This window comes from Vicia villosa, linkage group LG7, assembly GCF_029867415.1.
Source record: "Vicia villosa cultivar HV-30 ecotype Madison, WI linkage group LG7, Vvil1.0, whole genome shotgun sequence".
NCBI lineage: Eukaryota > Viridiplantae > Streptophyta > Magnoliopsida > Fabales > Fabaceae > Vicia > Vicia villosa.
The window spans coordinates 101148668-101169150 of NC_081186.1; the positions used below are offsets into that span (position 1 = coordinate 101148668).

Genomic DNA, 20483 nt, shown 5'->3' on the forward strand with positions numbered 1-20483 from the left:
TTAGTTTGGTCATTTCATAAACCAACTATTTTTCTACACTTCCCACATATCCTCACCTTTTCCTTTTCTTCTTTTCATTCAAATTTCAAATTTCCCCCCACATTTCTTTTTCTTACACTTACTTTCTTACATTTCAACTTTCTTATTCATATTTATTTTCTTATTTTTCTTACACTACTCTTATTCTATCTCACTTCTCTCTCCACATTTATTTTTCATTTCATTTCTACTTACTTTTCTCTCTCTTTCTCTCTTGCATTTTTCTCTCCAATATTTTCACTTTTATTTTAATTTTTTCGCTCACAATTTTAATAAATTGAATTAACATAATTATTAAAAAAATTATTTTCAAATGTCAAAATGATTCATAATTATTAAAAAAATTATTTTCACATGTCAAAATTTCTACTTTTCTCACGGATCACTATGAACAAAATACATATTTTGTTTTAGTTGACATTATACTTATTTGAGACACAAAATTCTTATTTTCAAATGTCAAAATTTTCTATTTTTCTCACGGGGCACTATCAATAAAATAATCATTTTATTTTAATTAATAATTATCTTTATTTGAGACACAATTTTTATTTTCAAATATTCAAATTAAATTTAAATTATTATTATTCATTTTATAATTAAATAACTCATTTCAAATTTAGATGTATATTTAAATAAAATCTATATCGTATTAAATAAATTTGTAACAGGACACGATCAGTTAAATTTACGCAAATTTTTTTTTTTTATAAATATTGCTTTCAATATGCATTTGAATACAAACTTACTATACAAAATTATTTTAACCTATACAAACTCATGAATATCATTAATTTTTTATACAAATTATTTTTTCGCTCACAATTTTAATAAATTGAATTAACATAATTATTAAAAAAATTATTTTCAAATGTCAAAATTATTCATAATTATTAAAAAAATTATTTTCACATGTCAAAATTACTACTTTTCTCACGGATCACTATGAACAAAATACATATTTTGTTTTAGTTGACATTATACTTATTTGAGATACAAAATTCTTATTTTCAAATGTCAAAATTTTCTATTTTTCTCACGGGGCACTATCAATTAAATAACCATTTTATTTTAATTAACAATTTTTATTTGTAACGGAACACGATTAGTTAAATTCACACAAAAATTTTTTTGATAAAAATTGCTTTCAATATGCATTTGAATACAAATTAACTATACAAAATTATTTAAACCTATATAAACTCATGAATATCTAATTTTTTATATAATTATACTTATCATTCAATATTCTAAATATCTAAACAAACTATATATATAATATCAAATAAATGTACCCGTGCGGCAGCACGGATAGTTTATTAGTTTACAGAATATCAAAGTAGTATTCATTTAAAAATAAATTAAAACTTAAACATTGAAAAAGTAGTGAATATACAACTTTCAATACAAAATTTTAATGATTACTTTCTTAACTTTTTCTTAACTTGTACACGTTACCATTATTTTTCATGTTTTTTAATCGTGCGAAATGGTAAAAAAATGAGTTTTTTATGCCTACAAAGTACAAACACACTTTTCTTGTAACTACTCTCATTCTCAACCTTTCTTCTCCAAGAAGCTGAACCAAAACAACACACGTTCTTCCAGGTAACCAACCAACACACTTTTTTTGTTTTTGTTTTGTTCATCAACCATTTCATTTGACTCTGTAGTAATGCATGTTTAGTTCATTGACTCAAGATTAATGGCTACACCGAAACAACACATTGAAGATATACGGACAACAAAGTTTTCTATTGGCGGGAAACCTAACCCTTTGACTGAAGATCTTCATCATGCTGTCAAGAATCTCTCTGCTGAACTTTATGCTAAAGATATTCATTTCCTCATGGAGCTCATTCAAGTACATTTACCCTTTCATCTTCTATGTTTCACTTTTTTGCTTTCTTATAATCATGCATGATATTGATAATAATAGTAATAGAGTACTATGTTTTTAGTCTCTTTAACATTTACATTCTTTCTCTGTAGTCATTGTATTCATTGCATGGACTTGAAAACTTGAACCCTAGACTTTCAACTTCTTTTAACCCTTAACTCAACTTCGAGCCGTCTTAAGTTTTCGGAAGTCCCGTGTAGGTTTACTGTAGTTTAACTATTGAAAAACAAATCGAGGCCCTATTTTGTCGTCTGACAAATATTTTATGAGGCATTTTTTAGTCACTCTTTAACCGTGACAAAATTTGCGCCCTGTGCAGTAGTCTGCTTTGAGTACCCTCAAAGACGGTCACTGAGGTTGAGTTAGACATATTAAGATGATGTTTATTCTTTCTTTTTCTTTTGAATTATTTTGTTCAGATATAATGCATGATTGAGGTGACATTACGTACCTCGCACACACATAGACATGTAAAGCAATGTTTCTCTTTATTTTACTTATGTAACTATTATTGTGTCTATCTAGATTGATGCATTCATGTTGTTGAATTATAGTTGTTTTTATTCATGACCGTAAATTTATTGTCAACTTCATCAGAATGCTGAAGACAACCATTATATTGAAGGAGAGAGTCCAACACTAGAGTTTGTCATAACTTCTGATGACATTACTGGTACTGGTGCACCAGCCACATTACTTATTTTCAATAATGAAAAGGGTTTTTCGCCAAAAAACATTGAGTCCATCTGCAGTGTTGGACGATCAACCAAGAAAGATAATAGGAGCAGTGGTTACATCGGAGAGAAAGGTACATTCTCATATTTAAATCTAAAAAGTTTTGTACTTTTGACTCGAGAAGTACTTGTGCTAATATTGTTTCTTTTAATGATAATTAGTTGAATATTTTATTTAATATTGGCATTTTTAATATCTGAATTGTAAGTACATTCATGTTATTTGTTTGAATGAGTTCTATGTCAAATATCTCTTTTTCTTTTGTTGTAAAGAGTACATTTTTAGCTATGATATTGGAGGAAAAAAAAACAAAAACTGATTTAATTGTGCTTCTAATCTTTGGTTAGTTTCCTCGTGCCAAATTGAAGGAGATGATGCAAATTTGACATAATCTCTCCTATGGTTGAATTTCAGGTATTGGTTTCAAGAGCGTGTTTCTTGTTACTGCTCAGCCTTACATTTTTAGCAACGGATATCAGATAAGGTTCAATGAGAGGCCATGTCCAAATTGCAGAATTGGATATGTAGTTCCAGAATGGGTTGAGGATAAACCAAACCTTGAGGATATAAAGAAGATATATGGTGCTGATAAAGATTCCCTTCCAACTACAACAATTATCTTGCCTTTGAAGCCGGATAAAGTCAAACCTGTTAAAATGCAGCTCTCAAGCATCCACCCGGAAGTTTTATTGTTCCTTTCAAAAATCAGACACCTTTCTGTCAGAGATAATGATGGGCACTCCAAACTGAATACTGAAACTTCCGTATCTATTTCAAGCGAGATTAACTTTGAGACAAGGAAAAACATCAATGCCGAGTCTTATACAGTCCATCTATCTGCCGGGAAAAATAGTACTGACGAAAAGGAATGCAGTTACTACATGTGGAAGCAAAAGTTTCCAGTCAGGTTGAAAAATGTGGTGGAAAGGAGAAGGGGTGTGGAAGAGTGTGTTGTGACATTGGCCTTCCCACATCAGGAGAGGCTTCACAAAGATAAGAGCTTACCAGGGGTTTATGCATTTCTTCCTACAGAGATGGTCACTAATTTTCCTTTCATAATTCAAGCTGATTTTGTTCTTGCCTCATCAAGGGAGACAATTCTCTTTGATGATAAGTGGAATAAACAGATACTTGAATATGTTCCATCAGCTTTTGTAAATGCATTCAAAACACTTATCACTGGTTCAGATGAAGTTCCAGTCTCCAGCTTGCCACATATGCTCAAGTTCCTTCCAATTTGTAGTTCTCCTTTTGAAAACTTCAATCAGGTGAGGCAGAAAATCAGATCAAAACTGGCTGAAAAAAATATCTTACCTATTGAGACATTCACAAACCAGAAGCACTTCTATAAGCCTCGTGAAGTTAGCAGGCTAGTTCCTAGCTTTTGGAATATTTTGACAAAGGCTCAGAAGGAGGGAGTGTACTTGCTTGACCTGTCTTCTCATGATGGGATGAAAATATTGAGTTCTTCATTTGATAAAAGCGAGTATGATTGCGTTCTCAATTTTTTAGGGGTGAAACTGGTGAATTTTGATTGGTATGCAAAGTGCATCCAGAGTTCTAATCTTGTGGATGGAGTATCAGAAAACCTCTATGTTGAGCTTTTAGTGTTTGTTTCTAGATTTCCGTCAAAGCTTGCTGATGATATTCCATTGATTAAATATGTGGCTTCTGATGGGATTCTGTCTTTTTCCAGTCTTAATGAATGCAGACATCTAGGTGCTGGTGCCAGGTGTTTAGTACTAGCATCCTCAACTAGGAATTGTCCTTGTTCTTGGCTGATCACTTGGAACAATGTATTTGAATGTGTGACAAACCTGTTTTTTATGCCTGAAAGCACACAACAAGCTCTCTTCCAATTGCGCGATAAGCTTCATTTGTTGGGATGGCTAAGAACTGTTAATATTCGTACTCTAGATGTGTTTAGTTTTGCATTGGCTATCTGCCGTTCTATCGATAGTAACTGCAAGCTCGCCATTGCTTATGCTCATTTCTTATACCACTCTATCTCAAAGGGTTATTTGTCAAGTCAGGAGGTTGATACTCTACGAAATATTATTCCACTTGTGGACAAGTTTGGACGTATAACTAAAAGCAGAAACGGAGTTCTTCTTCCTGCAAATGTGAGCAAATGGGCAGATTTGATTGGTTCTAATCCATGGAGAAATGAAAATTATGTTGAGTTAGGAAAGGCTTACCTAAATGATTCTTCTTATGCTGGCCAACATACGGATTCAGGGAAGCTTATTGAATTCCTCAAAACCTTTGTTGGAGCTTCTGACATACCTTATATATCTCCTCCAAATGCTGGGTTTTCAGCAGCGGATACACCACTTACCAAAGACAATGCCTTTTTACTTTTGGATTGGATTCGGGATCTGAATAAAAGGGGAGTTGGCCTACCAAAGAAGTTCTTGGAATGCATAAAAGGGGGCAGATGGCTTAAAGTTACAGGCAATGGATACATGCCCCCTTCCAAGTCATTCTTAATTGGTTCATCATTGGGAAAACTTTTGCAGAATGGTTCAGTGCTTGTTGACATTCACCTGATTGATGAGTATTTCTATGGGGAGAGAATAAACGAATACAAGGAGGAACTGAAAACGGTTGGAGTGATGCTCAATTGTGAGGAAGCATGTGAGTTCATTGGAAGAGAGCTAATGTCTCGAGCAGCGTCTTTCTCTTTACATAGGAGTCACGTTCTTTTGATGCTTAACTTCATCCAATATCTCAAGAAAAGTCTTCTTCCTCTGGACAATTTTGTCGACAGCATCAAACAAGGGACTTGGCTTAAGACTTCTTGGGGTCTTAGGTCTCCTGTGGGATCTGTCTTGAAAGATTCCGGATGGCAAGTTGCGTCACAAATTAGTAACATCCCGTTCATCGATCAATCTTATTTTGGTGAGGAAATAGATAATTACAAAGAAGAGCTCAAGTTGCTAGGAGTGATAGTTGATGTAAGTGGAAATTACCAAGTTGTCATTGAGAATTTAAAATTACCCTCAAATTTGGCCTCTTTGACAGCTGAGGCTGTTCTTTTGATAATGGAATGCATCAGACACTCGAATACTCCTACTAGTCTCTTAAATTTGCTTAAGGAAAAAAACTGCTTGAAGACAAACATGGGTTTCAAAACACCGGGTGAATGTTTCTTGTATGACCCGGTATGGGGCTGCATTTTGGAGGTATTTGATGATCTTCCTGTTATTGATCATGAATTTTATGGGGAGAAGATTTTCACTTTCAAAGATGAATTGAAGCAAACAGGAGTGTTGGTTGATTTTATGGATGCCATCAAAAAATTTGCTAGTCTCTTCGAACAAAAGGCATCGGAAACTTCTATTAACCAACAAAATGTCATCTCATTTCTCTCTTGTTGCAGGCTGCTGGAGGGAACTGACTATCGTTTTCCTTCTGAATTCAAAACCATCATACGTAAATCGAAGTGGTTGCATACTAGTGTTGATGGTTTTAGGTGCCCAAAACAATGCATTTTATATGGTCCGAAGTGGAAATTGATATCTTCTATAGCTTGTCTCCCTTTCATTGACTATGGTGACAAATGTTGTGATTTGGGAATACATGAGTACAAGGCAGAGCTGAAGAGCATTGGTGTTGTTACTGAGTTTAAAGACGGATTGAGGTTTGTTCCCGAATGTCTGAATTTTCCTTCAGATCCCTCCACCATCAGTCCTGAAAGTGTATTTTCTTTTCTGGAATGCATCCAACTTCTAATGCAAGATAACAAGCTTTCCATTGGCGACGATTTTAGAAAAAGATTGTCCGAAAATTGGTTGAAGACACATGCTGGTTATAGGCCTCCAGAGAAGTGTTTGTTGTTTGATTCCAAGTGGAGTTCTTTCTTGAATCCAACTGATGGGCCTTTTATTGATGAGAATTTTTATGGACCTAACATTGCATCTTTCCAGAAAGAACTCAATGTCATAGGAGTCATCAGTGAAGTTGAGAAGGGGTGCTCCTTGCTTGCCGTTCACCTTGAGTCTCTCTCTGATCATGATACTATTGTGAAAATATATAAGTACTTATGTGAACACAACTGGAAACCCGAGGAGAATGCTGCAAGGAAGGTTTGGATTCTGGATGGAAACAAAGGTGGCAAGTGGGTTGACTCTAAAGAGTGCATTGTTCATGACCCCGCTAAACTTTTTGGTTCAAAATTTTATGTTCTAGAAGATATCTATGACGACAGCAGTATTCTTCTTTTTTTCTACTTTGCAATGGAAATCAAGAATAAGCCTTCGCTAGAAGATTATGTTGACCTTTGGAATGAATGGGGGAGGTCAATGGAGCAATTGTCATATGATGAGTGCTGCAGGTTCTGGACGTCTATCTCGAAACATCTGAGCACAAATGAAGAGAAAAAACTTGCAGGGAGTTTGATGAAACTACCAACAACATCAGGAAATAATGAAATATTTCTGGTAGATAGGAAAGATGCTTTTATTCCTGATAACCTTCAAATGAAGAAGCTTTTTGAGAAGGAAAAGGTTTTTGTATGGTATCCTCAGTATAACATGACACCATTGTCCAAGTGTAAGCTATCTGAGATTTACAGAAAAATTGGTGCTAGAAATATTTCTGAATCACTATGTAAAGAAGAATCATCCTTAGTGAATGACGGCGATAAACTGAAGTATGTTGATCCAAATAACATTTTCAACTTGAAGGGGCTGGTTAAGCTTATTCTTGGCTTTCTTGCATGTTCTAGCCTGAAAATGGAACCGAAAAAGAGACATGAAGCCGTTCAAAGTCTTATCAACTTGAGTTTCCACGAAACAATGGAGCCACTCAATGTAAGCTATAGTTTATCACTATCATCAGGGGATGTCATTACCAAGAAAGCAAACAAAAGGGTACGTTGGGAAAGTCAAAGTTGCAACTTCATCATCCAGAAGATTGATGGAGTTCCTGGCGATTCATTGAAGTATGCTTCAAATTTCTCTGAAGCAATATCTGAAGGAGTTCTGTGTGAGAATCACGATCATGTCCCTGCACTGTCTGAATTAATCATGTTGGGTTTTGTTATGAAATTCAAGAATGAAGAAGTTGATTTTTTAATGGAATCCAAGAATCTGCAGGTTGACCTCGAAGACGAGGAGTTCCTCATTTCTGCCTTCCCTTTTGACTAAGTCTATTGCCACTGCTTACTTTTGTTTTTTGCTATTTTGCTTATGACTGAATTATCTAGTGTCCACAATATTTTGCTTGTTTTACTCTTATTATCTGATGATGAACACTTGTTGGACCTAGAATGTCATGTAATTATGGTCGTAGAATTTCACTGTGTTGATACAATTTCTACTATTATCTAATGCACAACTTCAAGTTTCAATTACATTAACATCTCAATTAGGTTGATCCTTCTGTGTACACATATCATATAAAAATATAACATCTTATATAAACCCACAGACTCATAAAATTCATCGAAAATCCATAGCAGCATTACTATCTCTTTCTCATATTGGCAATCCAGCAAGAAAACGTTTGTAAAATTCCAATGCTTCTTGTGGCTTATATTCTGGAACAGTATGCCCAGCTCCCTTAATGGTCAGAAAAGTAAGATTGTTGTCATATCCTTGAGTATACCCAGCAACTTGACCATTGACTAACCAAGGCCTCCATTCATCAACAATCTTGTATCCCATTGATCTCGTCCATGCGTGACTCCCCGTATATGGAACACACATGTCATGATCACCGCTGCAAGAAACACGAAACTTTAATGTTTATATCGATTACAAAAGAAGACGAGTTTGCTAAAGCAATTATCAAGGAAACATGTGTATAAAAATACTGTAATGCTGGAATTCACCTGAATATAAGAGCTCGGTATCCTCTGGAAGTTAGGTTCTTGTGGTACTTAATCATGCTTCCAGCGTCATGATCGTAGGAAATTATGTCCGAAACAAATTCCCAACGACTGACCACACTTTTCTGTTTCATCAAAAATATCATAATTTAGTGCTTTGACATGAAACCTAGATGTACCATACAAGAAACCTCACCTCTGTAGTGTGAATTGCTTTCCTGACTTCTTCATTGTTCAACCAAACGTCTGCAACGCTGAGATCCTAAAGATATTGTTAGTTCTTGTTACTTGTCAAACAACGAAAAGGTAATACAGCAGTATCACCGATAAAATTGGTTATGATCATATCAAATTTGTAAAACCTCAACAGTATTTGAACAAACCAAATATGATACAATAAGGCAAAAATGAAGAAAAATCACGATACGAATTTTGAAGCGATGAAATCAATTGAATTTTGAAACAATGGAATCAATTAGTAATAAAGAAACATACTAAACATGGAACATGGATGCTATTGGTAAGTTTCGACCAAGAAGGTACGATTCCGTCTCTGACAGGGGTTCTTAGGGGCCAAGCTCGACCGAACATTCTTTTCCTCACAAGATGAGGTTTCTCAGTCTCACCTAACTTCCGGAAACTAGACGGCAGCTTAACATAAGTAGTGATAACCTTGTCTGTCTCTGTGCCATGATAGCATGGTTCTAGAATGTTATACATGTTCAAACCAGCAATGTCCTAAAAATAGCAAGAACAATCAATTAGTGTCAAATGCACGTGGTTCATTGGATCTCGGCACAGCAATACAGTTAAATCACCTCATCAATTTTCGCAAGCTTGTTTGTACAATTTTCACCGATCGGATTATAGAAATTCCCATCACACTCGCGGTTAGCCTCCTGCAACAGAATGCATCGTGACTTTAACAAACATAGCAAGGTTTCAACAAATTATAAAGTTCCGAACTTGCTCTTAAGGGGTTTATTTTCACCTCAAACAATTCATCTGGGATAAAGCCCATCCCATGTACAAATGGAACAAGAGCATTGCCGTCAATTTGTTCATCCGTAACACCATTTCCAACCATGTAACCCTGCACACAACGACTTTCAGATTGCAGTTATTATAGACTTAAAAAACAATGATCTCATCACTTAAAGATAAACACAACCTTAAAATTCAGTCTGGGCTTCACATCCGCATCAATTCCTGCAGAAAATCAAGAAAGCGAACATTACTAATGATTCAAACGCATTGATTAAACACTTTAATTTAAGGACACAAATCTGTACCTTTCATTACTTCATAGGCAATAGTAGGCACATAAACTCCGGCATATGACTCTCCAGCAATGAAGAAAGGATTGGAAAGGAACTCGGGATATAGTTCAAACCACTAGTTTGTCATAAGAAAAAGAAAACCGATGAGAATACAGATTTTCCGATTCAAATAATACATTGACGTTTCTTTATCTACCTTAAGGAGAAAGGCATGCGAATCTAATGCATTCTTTATGTCTCCGGTTACATAATCAGTTTCATTGTTAGAATAAGAAAAGCCAACGCCAACCGGAGATTCCAAATATATAATACTAGAAACCTATAATCCAAAACCAGAATCATAAATAACACAGAAAATCAGAATCACAAAACAAAACATATATACAAGAACAAATCATGTTTCCCTTTCAAAATTCGACAAAGTTCAAAAAGATTGATACCTTGGTCCAGCTGTATGGATTGAGATGCAGAGTTGGCAGGCTTCCCTTAGTCTTTGCTGCTTCAAAATTGAAAGGACCTGAAAAAAGCATAATCAAATTCATTATTTATAAACAAAAGAATTACTACAATTCAGAATAAGAATAATAATTACCATGTTCATAGACGAAGCCATCAAAGCTAGAGCCACCAGGTCCACCATTGAGCCAAAGAACAACAGGATCTTGAGAGGGATTACCTTGTGACTCAACAAAATAGTAATACAAGTTTTTTTCATCCAAAGTTACATAGCCAGCATAATTCTTGGAAGGTATTGTTCCACTGAAACCTGGAATTTGTGTCACAATGGCACTTTCTGGCGCTGAATTTGTCACCACTATGTGAACAACAAGTAACACCAAATTCACACTGCTACCTGTTTTTTTCATTCTATATTTGTTTTGAACAAAAATAGAAACAAGAAGTAATACTACTATTAAACTTAAAAACAAAAAAAACAAGAATCTTATCAACAACAACAACAACAAAGTTAACTAAGAAGACAAACAAAGTGTCTTTATTGGTCGTGATATTTTTATAGTTTTTTTTTGTCATCCACGACATGCGTGTCATTCCTTCCATTGTTGGATAAACTGCTTTTGCCACTCCCATACATGTTTGAGCTTTAGTAGACTAAAATAGTATTTTTTTTAGGAGTAAATCACTACATTGAATTATTTGTTTTGGCATTTATTGTGGAGATTTATGTGAATAGAATTTGCTATATGAATATTTTCATAATTGCATTTTGAAAAGATTCTTCAAAAAGGTAAATCTACTATTAATATTTTTAGAATGTTAAAACAAATGATTAAATTATAAAATTTATTTGTTAAATTAATAAAAATGATTATTTTTTAAATTATCTTTTTGGTAATGAACATGATTAGAGTTTTGAATTAGAGGCATTGATCTTGAAGTGTCGCTAATCTCTAGTGTGGTGGATCTAAAGTTAGTGTCTATATGGTTAGAACTCCAACGCCCAAGTCAGTTTATGGTTCAAGATAATCGTAGTGAGATGGAGATTAAAGAGTGTGTATCTGAAACTTTCTTATAACTGTACTTATACATTGTGCTCAATAGAACGAACGAGATGAATAAGCCTTATAAGACACTTTTGCCCGACCATAACAGTTGCCCCCAAGACTTAACGTACACCTTGGATATCAGGGAGTCTTTAGTGATTGCGGTCGGTTAAATGAGGATTTATCTTTGTTGTTCTAAAATTAAAACGTTTAGAGTCTACAACAAAAGTAATGTAAGACAAGGGCATTTAATGCTTTCTTGTCACCGAGTCATTTTTACTTCTCCTTGCAAACACATCACCCTAGGCATGCAGGTTAACGAGTGATTACCCTACCTAGTGTACTTAAGTGTCTTTTATCCTCTTTTAGATTGATGTGACGAGATATTGATTATCCTGAGATTTTCTCCTATTGTTCAATCCGAACCATCAATCCTTGTACTAACCCTTCTTACAAAAGCTAAACGATATTCTCCAGTTGTCCTCTTTTCCCTTGGCAATACCTATCTGTCCATTCGTTACACATTAATCTCTTATATTTTAAGAACCATGCAATAAGCCTACATAAGTTATAGAAATAGATAAACTTTTTCCTTAAGACAAAGACATAAAATTGACTTAAAGAATGTCACAAACATTATTAACGACATCGGAAAAGCTCTTATTTTTAATAATTGTATCAAGAGTTTCATAATCAAAAGTAATCAATTAATCCAAATATATATATGGTGCATAAACACATATAGATGTTCCACACATTCAAACGCATAACTTATAAACATTTACTTTACTTAACACACAAGCCACATTATAACATATCAACAAAGATTCATAGCATTTTCTTAACTAGAACAAAATCTTAGACAAGCAAAGTATCATATTCCAAAATGTATAATACAAGACAAGTATTAAAATTTCAAACACAACTAATAACTACTGCAAAACTCAATCATGATGACTTACATACAAACAAACATTATCACTAAGAAAATCATCCATGAATGGAAGTCCCAACAAAGCCTTCTTCTGGTATCTCCAAGTGGCAATGCTCTTCAACCAAAAGCAAAATTTTGAACAACTTCAATCCTATATGCCAAGCTGTCCAAAAACTAACTCTCAAAGGAAAGTTTGTGATCACCTTGAATCAAAACAAATCAATACCTGGAAAATCCATTTCTGTTCAGATTTATAGCGGCACAGAAGTCGATCCTAGTAAGTAAACTTCACACACTATACAATGTTCTTTTGATTGAAAAATATAATTCAGTTTTAAACTTTGTATTGTATTGAACAGATACCAGTAAAGGGTGGTTGAGTGAGAAAGCATATTTTAGAGAATGTGGTAGCAAGAAACATCGCCATGATGATGTTGATGTTGATGATGCACAAACCAAGATTAAGACATATAAGATTAAAATACATGTTGATGCATATTTTGGAACTCCGAGAGCTTTCGTGATTCAAAACAAAAACAAGAAGAAATTCTATCTTCTTTCTGCATCTATTGAAACTTGTACAAATAGAATCATTCACTTTGATTGCAATTCATGGATTTATCCAATCAAGAAGACTAGATTTGATAGACTTTTCTTCTCAAATAGAGTAAGTTAAGTTCCATTTACATGATTGATTTAAAGGCTAATTTTGTGTTGTTCCATTCATGAAATCAGAAATTTGTGTAATCGTGACAGTGCTATGTTCCGAGTCAAACACCTAGAGCTTTATTGGAACTAAGAAATGAAGAGCTTGATAAATTGAGAGGTAATGGAATGGATGAAAGAAAAGAATGGGATAGAATCTATGACTATGACTGCTACAATGATCTCGGAGATCCTGATAAAGGTTCAGAGCATTTTAGACCTGTCTTGGGAGGTTCAAGGTTGTATCCGTATCCACGTCGAGTTAGAACCGGTCGAAAAAATAGTACATCAGGTACTTCAAGGTCACAAGCAACAAGTTTTGACATATATGTTCCCTCAGACGAGACATTTAGTCCTAACAAATTGAAGGAGCTCAAGTCGAATTCTATCCAAGCCATAGTACAACTACTATCTTCAAAGACGGAATCGTTACCTCAACAAAGTTCGAGAAGCGTTGACTCATTTGAAGCGATACTTAACATGCTCTCTAGCAATAGAAACCAAACAATAGAGGGATGGATCAGAGACAACTTAAAGAAATTGGTGCCAAATGAGGACTTAAAGGAAATAACTCATGCAATCAAGGAAAACCATTTGCATGGTCCTATCCCTCAAAACATATATGGTAAAAGAGCTTAATATGATTTGTATGTTGATATTTTGCTTAATTAGCAAAATAATTTATGATATTTTGAGTTATCTTATGCATTTCAGAAAATGAATGGGCTTGGAATGATGACATGGAGTTTGGACGACAAATGCTTGCAGGAACACACCCAATCAGAATCCGGTGCTTGATGGTAATTCATACACTCATGATTCATAACCAATGATGATCCATAAAATCTATAGTTGTGTAGCCACGAAGTTATTTAAACTCACAATTTTGGCCTAATCATCGTTGGTTTCCATTTACCTTTCAAGACATTTCCACCTCAAAACAAATATGGAGTACAAAGTTCAATAAAACAATCAACCATAGAACAGATGCTTGAAGGATGGACACTTCCTCAGGTAAGTAACAACAATCTAGAACCCTTGTATTTCTAGTTATGTACCCTAACCTAGGATGAAGAACTTATTTATTTCTTTCTCTTTCACCATAAAATTGTGTTAGGCTTTGGAACAAGGAAGAATATTCATGTTGGACCACCATGACTATCTCATGCCATATTTGAACAGAATAAATGCAAATGGGGTGTGTGCTTATGCATCAAGGACACTTCTATTCTTAAGGAGTGATGGCATGCTTAAGCCACTAACTATAGAACTCAGCTTGCCAGGATCATCTCTAGCTCTTGAAATCCATAGAATTTTTCTTCCATCAAAGCAAGGGACACAAGCAGCACTTTGGCAGCTTGCCAAAGCTCATGTTTTAGCTAATGATGCTTTTTACCATCTACTAGTTAGCCATTGGTGAGTTATTAAAACCTTTATTATTCAACCTAAATTACTACAAGTTATTTGTGTCATTTAATTATTCTGCAATGAAAAGTTTTTCAGGTTATACACACATGCAGTTGTTGAACCATTTATCATTGCTACCAAAAGAAGGCTAAGTGTAATGCATCCAATCCATAAAATATTGAATCCTCATTTCAAAGACACCATGCACATAAATGCCTTGACTAGACATATTCTTATTAACTCTGGTGGAATTCTTGAGAAAATATTATTTCCGGGCGAAACCTGTATGCAAATAACTTGTGATCTCTATAAAGAGTGGAAATTTACCGAACAAGGACTTCCTGCTGATCTTCTCAAAAGGTACATCGAAACTATTATAGCTAGTGAATCGTGATATGACTAACATGTATCGTAAGATTCTAATGATAGATTATCGATTTTGTAGGGGCATGGCTGTAGAAAGCCTAGATGAGAACAATCCAAATGGGATTCAACTTCTCATGTTGGATTATCCCTATGCCGTTGATGGACTTGAAATATGGGCTGCCATAAAATCATGGGTCAACGACTTCTGCTCATTCTTCTACAAAGACAACGAGGCCATTGTAGCTGATGTTGAACTTCAAGCATGGTGGTCAGAGATTCGATCTATTGGCCACGGCGACAACCACAATGATACATGGTGGTACCAAATGACAACACTCTCAAATCTTGTAGAAGCAATAACAACTCTCATATGGATTGCTTCGGCACGACATGCAATTATAAACCACCAAAAACATTCACATAATGATAATTCACCCACACTATGCAGGAAGTTTATTCCCGTAGAAGGAACTGTTGAATTCGGTGAGTTCCTCAAGGATCCCGATAAGTTCTTTCTGAAGATGTTACCTGATAGGTTTGAGACGGGTCTTGGTTTAGCATTGGTAGATTTGCTCTCGAAAAATGCATACGATGAAATAAACTTGTTGAGATGTCAACCATCACATGGTTGGATAGATAATGAAATTGTTCAGAATAGATTTGCTGAGTTCAAAGAAGAACTTAAGGAGATTCAGATAAGGATCTTGCAAAGAAATAAAGATCCTAAGCTCAAGAATAGGCGTGTCCCTGCAAAAATTGACCATAATATTTTGTATCCTAAGATGCCGAGTTCCGGATCAAGAAGATGGAATCATGGGAAGAGGATTGTCTTATGACATATCAAGTTAATTTGTTCATAGAATTTGGGTTCACCGACTCTGTTTGCATGTTTTCCTTTTGTAATATGTAGTGTCTCACTCCCTTTTTTTCTAACCAAGAATTATTTCAGTCAATATTCGAACCCAAGTTATCCTCGAACGAGTCTTCTTTAACTAAAGTTTATTAACCATTTGCTTAAGTACTATAATATAATAAAAAGGTAGACAGTTTAAGCATTTTTCGCATAAAAAAACCGTCATAAAATTTACAATATGATAATTGCTATATGATCACTTCAAGCTGAACATTTGAAAAGCATGTAAATCTAGTAATAAATTAGAGAAATAAACATATTATACAATATAACATCATGTCTCCATATATCATCAATATAGTTCATGAAAAATCCATAGCAACATTACTCTCTCTTTCTTATATTGACGATCCAGCGAGAAAACGTTTGTAAAATTCCAATGCTTCTTGTGGCTTGTATTCTGGAACAGTATGCCCAGCTCCCTTTATGGTCAGAAAAGTAAGATTCTTGTCATATCCTTGAGTAAAGCTGCAGCAAATAAAATATAAGTAACTCAATTTAGAATCAAGATTGTCACATCCTCAAGTTTGATAACATATTGCGATCCTTTCGTTTATATGATCAAAATATTTGAAGATTCATTAAATAGTATGATAAGATTAGTGGGAAATGGCGGCAAATACCCAGCAACTTGACCATTGAATAACCAAGGCCTCCATTCATCAACAATCTTGTATCCGATTGATCTCGTCCATGCTTGACTTCCAGTATATGGAACACACATGTCATGATCACCACTGCAAGAAACATGAAACTTGTAATGTTTATACCGATTACAAAAGAAGAAGTCTTCGCTAAAGCAATTATCGAGGAAGCATATGTGTAAAAATACTGTAATGCTTGAAATTCACCTGAATATAAGAGCTCGGTATCCTTTGGAAGTTAGGTTCTTGTGATACTTAATCATGCTTCCAGCGTCATGATCGAAGGAAATTTGGTCTGTGCATAAATCCCAACTACTGACCACACTTTTCTGTTTCATCAAAAATATCATAATTTAGTGCTTTCACATGAAACATATATGTACCATACAAGAAATCTCACCTCTGCAGTGTGAATTGCCTTCCTGACTTCTTCATTGTTCAACCATGCGTCTGCAACAGTGCCGTCCTAAAGATATTGTTAGATCTTGTTAGTTGTAAGAACCCGGTAGTATTTGATCGAAGAGAATATGATACAATAAGACAGAATGAAGAAAAATCACGATGCCCTCGTATTTTGAAGCAATGAAATCAATTAGTAGCTAAGAAGTAGATATTAAAATTGGTTATGATCATATCTTATTTGTAAAAACAAAGCAAATATGATACAATAAGACAGAATGAAAAAAAATCACGAATTTTGAAGCAATGAAATCCATTAGTAGCTAAGAAGACGATATTAAAAGGTAAATAAAGACACTTAGATAGTAGTGAAGAAACATACTGTGCATGGAACATTGTCGCTACTGGTAAGTTGCGGCCAAGTGGGTACGATTCCGTCTCTGACAGGTGCTCTTAGGGGCCAAGCACGGCCGAAGATTCTCTTCCTCACAAGATGAGGTTTCTCAGTTTCGCCTAACTTCCGGAAACTAGACGGCAAATTAGCATAAGTAGTGATAATCTTGTCTGCCTCAGTGCCATGATAGCATGGTTCTAAAATGTTATATATGTTCAACCCAGCAATGTCCTAAAAATAGCAAGATCAATCAATTAGTATCAAATTCACGTAGTTCATTTGATCTCGGCACTGCAATATAGTTCAATCACCTCATCAATTTTCGCAAGCTTGTTTGTACAATTATCACTGACCGAATTATAGAAATTCCCGTTACACTCACGATTAGCCTCCTGCAACAGAATGCATCGTGACTTTCAGAAACATACTTACAAGACAACATAGCAAGGTTTCAAACAAAATATAAAGTTCCGAACTTGCTCTTAGAGGGTTTATTTTTACCTCAAACAATTCATCTGGGATAAGACCCATCCCATGTACAAATGGAACAAGAGCATTGCCATCAATTTGTTCATCCGTAACACCATTTCCAACAATGTAACCCTGCACACAACGACTTTCAGATTGCAGTTATTATAGACTTAAAAACAATTATATGATCACTTAAAGATAAACGACCTTAAAATTCAGTTTCGGCTTCACTGCAGCATCAATTCCTGCAGAAAATCGAGAAAGTGAAGATTACTAATGATTGAAACGCATTGATTAAACACTTTAAGGACACAATTTTGTACCTTTCATTACTTCATAGGCAAGAGTAGGAACATAAACTCCAGCATATGACTCTCCAGCAATGAAGAAAGGATTGCAAAGGAACTCGGGATATAGTTCAAACCACTGGTTTTGTCAAAAGAGAAAGGAAATCCATGAGTATACAGATTTTCTAGTTCAAATAATACAACGAAAGTCCAGCCGTTTCCTTAACTACCTTAAGGAGGAAGGCATGTGAATCGGTCGCAGTCTTTGTGTCACCGGTTACATAATCAGTTTCATTCTTAGAGTATGAAAATCCAACACCAGCTGGAGAGTCCAAATATATGATACTTGAAACCTATAATGCGAAATAAGAATCATAAATAACACATCGAAAAAACAAAACATAACTACGAGAAGAAAAAATCGTCTTTCCCTTTCAAAATTCGACAAAGTTCAAGAAATCGATACCTTGGTCCAGCTGTATGGATTGAGATGCAAAGTTGGCAGGCTTCCCTTAGTCTTTGCTGCTTCAAAATTGAAAGGACCTGAAAAACATAATCAATTGCAACATGATTTATAAACTGAATTACATAATTCACAATGTTAAGAATTATGGTTTAGGCCTAACTCATCCCTAATTCTTAACATCGTATCAGAACTTGGTTCAAGATTGGGCCATCAGCAATCAGATTACCGCTATCGGACCATCCATCATTTATTTCCAGATGTTCAATTATAGGCGTGAAAGGTGTGTTAAGAATCTCACATCAGACAATACAATATATGACCTGAACATGTGTTTATAAGTGAGAGCAATTTTCATCATACATACAAATCGGTTTTATAAGGATGAGTTAGCCCTAAACCACAATTATTAATCACTATTTTCCTATATTTACTTTTTAACTATTCACATTAAAAAAAGATTATTCTTTATACATAATAATATTGCAACCCATGCAGAAATTGAGAATAAGAATAATTACCATGTTCATATACGAAACCATCAAAGCTAGAGCAACCAGGTCCACCATTAAGCCAGAGAACAACAGGATCCTGAGAAGGTTTCCCTTCTGACTCAACAAAATAGTAATACAAATTCCTTCCATGACTTTCATCCACAGTTACATATCCAGCATAATGCTTGGAAGGTATTGTTCCATTGAAGCCTGGAATCTGCGTTACAATGGCACTTTCTGGTGCTGAATTTGTCACCACAATGCTCAGATAAATGTGAAGTAACACCACACAGACACTGCCACCTGTATTTTTCATCCTTGTTTGTTTCAAAACAGAAACAAAAATTAATGTTAAAATTATAAATAAAAAACAATTTTGCCAAGAAAAACACAGGTTGAAGCTAAATTTATAGAATAATGTAAGAGAAGAGTGATGATGAGTTTATTAGTCACTTTTTCATGATCAAGTTGGAATTTGTGAAACCTTGATTAACTTCAAAGCCAAGAATTGTTACAGAATATGAGAGACAAAATGAATATGAGAGAGAAAAGTAAAGTGATACTCCATTTACTCCTCTACTTCTATTTATTTATAAAAAAAAAATTAATTTTTCATATTCATTAAATAATTAATATTTTTGATCAATTGTAAAGTTTAAATACATTTAATCAAGCTAAAAAATAAATTTTCTATTATAAATAAGAATAGAAAGAATATTATACAAATATATTTCTGCCACAATATTTGTGTGAGGTACCTACTATATTTACTATTACAATAAATAAATATTATTATTTAAGATATGTATCAAAATTTTACTATATTTTTTTCTTTGAATAATTTTACTATCTTTGAATGTTTACTAATTTTATTAGAGAAAATTGGATATACATTAAAAGTGACTGTGTGAAAAAACATTTAGACGACATGTAAATGATGTGACTCATTTTATTATATTGAATGAGTAAAAATTATATTTAAAATGAATCAACTAAATTTATATTTTATGGAAATAAAGTTAAGAGAAATGTATTTTATAACATTAAAAAAATTGAATGAAGATAATTATAATTTAAAAATAGTATATGACTGTTTTTATTCTTGTAATGAATGGAAAGTGATGTTGCGGTTTTGGATTGGTTGAATTTGTAACTGAACTGAGAAGATAAGTAAAGTGATGTTATTGGTCATCATATTTTTATAGATCACGGCAATTTGTTTTTACTACTTTATCTAGCAACTTTACACAACATTTTAAACCCGTGTCAAATAGTGTGATATTTCATCGTCTCACAATAAGTACTTATTCAACGTATAAGAATAAAAAGTGTATAAAAATAAGAGAGATAATATTATTTTTATTATAATACTCTTATCATATATTGGGAATTTATCATATATTGGGAATAGAGAAACTTTTATTAATTAGAGGTAGAAATTCTACCTTAAAATTGAAAAAAAATATATTAAAATTAAAATGGATCATTCATTTTAGAAAATCGTTTAGTTTCAAATGAATCACTCATTATGGAACATAAATAGTATTATTTAAAAATCAAAACTTTAAATAATTTATATTTAAAACTCGTATTCAATTATTCATATAGTTCAAACCAGTGAAATATTTTTGTAAAACACTAAATTCATAAAGGTTCACACATTCAAAGCAGAAAATAAATCATATATGTATTATCATAAATTTAAAATTTATCAAAA

General features: G+C 33.9%; 4 protein-coding genes across 5 annotated transcripts; 2 read left to right on the forward strand and 2 right to left on the reverse strand.

The window, feature by feature from the left end:
- Positions 1 to 1741: 1741 nt before the first annotated feature.
- Positions 1742 to 7952, forward strand: LOC131616193 (uncharacterized). The gene is made up of 3 exons (XM_058887458.1): positions 1742 to 1903; positions 2537 to 2747; positions 3089 to 7952. Exons 1-3 carry the CDS (start codon positions 1745 to 1747, stop codon positions 7822 to 7824), a joined length of 5106 nt encoding a protein of 1701 aa, XP_058743441.1. The 5' UTR covers positions 1742 to 1744; the 3' UTR covers positions 7825 to 7952.
- Positions 7953 to 8021: 69 nt separating this feature from the next.
- Positions 8022 to 10785, reverse strand: LOC131616195 (serine carboxypeptidase-like 20). The gene is made up of 11 exons (XM_058887459.1): positions 10380 to 10785; positions 10228 to 10304; positions 9984 to 10106; positions 9800 to 9902; positions 9679 to 9716; positions 9499 to 9600; positions 9326 to 9406; positions 9003 to 9245; positions 8704 to 8769; positions 8511 to 8632; positions 8022 to 8398 (listed from the first exon to the last, which is right to left on the reverse strand). Exons 1-11 carry the CDS (start codon positions 10651 to 10653, stop codon positions 8155 to 8157), a joined length of 1473 nt encoding a protein of 490 aa, XP_058743442.1. The 5' UTR covers positions 10654 to 10785; the 3' UTR covers positions 8022 to 8154.
- Positions 10786 to 12208: 1423 nt separating this feature from the next.
- LOC131616196 (linoleate 9S-lipoxygenase-like) lies at positions 12209 to 15707 on the forward strand. Its single transcript, XM_058887460.1, has 8 exons — positions 12209 to 12500; positions 12583 to 12890; positions 12980 to 13553; positions 13643 to 13728; positions 13853 to 13942; positions 14046 to 14344; positions 14432 to 14695; positions 14781 to 15707. Exons 1-8 carry the CDS (start codon positions 12290 to 12292, stop codon positions 15535 to 15537), a joined length of 2589 nt encoding a protein of 862 aa, XP_058743443.1. The 5' UTR covers positions 12209 to 12289; the 3' UTR covers positions 15538 to 15707.
- A 120-nt stretch (positions 15708 to 15827) lies between these two features.
- Positions 15828 to 19339, reverse strand: LOC131616197 (serine carboxypeptidase-like 20). Of its 2 annotated transcripts, none has more exons than XM_058887461.1 (13): positions 19220 to 19339; positions 18794 to 19083; positions 18276 to 18352; positions 18040 to 18162; positions 17846 to 17948; positions 17730 to 17767; positions 17553 to 17654; positions 17363 to 17443; positions 17040 to 17282; positions 16659 to 16724; positions 16466 to 16587; positions 16238 to 16351; positions 15828 to 16082 (listed from the first exon to the last, which is right to left on the reverse strand). In XM_058887461.1, the coding sequence occupies exons 1-13, from the start codon at positions 19225 to 19227 to the stop codon at positions 15953 to 15955; spliced, it is 1497 nt and encodes a 498-aa protein (XP_058743444.1). In that variant the 5' UTR covers positions 19228 to 19339; the 3' UTR covers positions 15828 to 15952. The 2 variants fall into 2 exon arrangements, with proteins under 2 accessions (XP_058743444.1, XP_058743446.1); XM_058887463.1 differs by having other exon boundaries at positions 19251 to 19337.
- Positions 19340 to 20483: the final 1144 nt, after the last annotated feature.

What these genes read in the sequence shown, in the direction of transcription:
- LOC131616193 (XM_058887458.1), top strand. Translation starts at nt 1,745, where the DNA reads ATGGCTACACCGAAACAACACATTGAAGATATACGGACAACAAAGTTT. An exon ending in TCCTCATGGAGCTCATTCAA is followed by an intron (nt 1,904 to 2,536) that starts GTACATTTACCC and finishes CAACTTCATCAG; the next exon opens with AATGCTGAAGACAACCATTA. An exon ending in TGGTTACATCGGAGAGAAAG is followed by an intron (nt 2,748 to 3,088) that starts GTACATTCTCAT and finishes GTTGAATTTCAG; the next exon opens with GTATTGGTTTCAAGAGCGTG.
- LOC131616195 (XM_058887459.1), bottom strand. Translation starts at nt 10,653, where the DNA reads ATGAAAAAAACAGGTAGCAGTGTGAATTTGGTGTTACTTGTTGTTCAC. An exon ending in TGGCTTCGTCTATGAACATG is followed by an intron (nt 10,305 to 10,379) that starts GTAATTATTATT and finishes TGCTTTTTTCAG; the next exon opens with GTCCTTTCAATTTTGAAGCA. An exon ending in TACCGAGCTCTTATATTCAG is followed by an intron (nt 8,399 to 8,510) that starts GTGAATTCCAGC and finishes TGTTTCTTGCAG; the next exon opens with CGGTGATCATGACATGTGTG.
- LOC131616196 (XM_058887460.1), top strand. Translation starts at nt 12,290, where the DNA reads ATGGAAGTCCCAACAAAGCCTTCTTCTGGTATCTCCAAGTGGCAATGC. An exon ending in GACTTTTCTTCTCAAATAGA is followed by an intron (nt 12,891 to 12,979) that starts GTAAGTTAAGTT and finishes TAATCGTGACAG; the next exon opens with TGCTATGTTCCGAGTCAAAC. An exon ending in TCAGAATCCGGTGCTTGATG is followed by an intron (nt 13,729 to 13,852) that starts GTAATTCATACA and finishes TTACCTTTCAAG; the next exon opens with ACATTTCCACCTCAAAACAA.
- LOC131616197 (XM_058887461.1), bottom strand. An exon ending in TGGTTTCGTATATGAACATG is followed by an intron (nt 18,353 to 18,793) that starts GTAATTATTCTT and finishes TATGTTTTTCAG; the next exon opens with GTCCTTTCAATTTTGAAGCA. An exon ending in AGCCGAAACTGAATTTTAAG is followed by an intron (nt 17,655 to 17,729) that starts GTCGTTTATCTT and finishes CGTTGTGTGCAG; the next exon opens with GGTTACATTGTTGGAAATGG.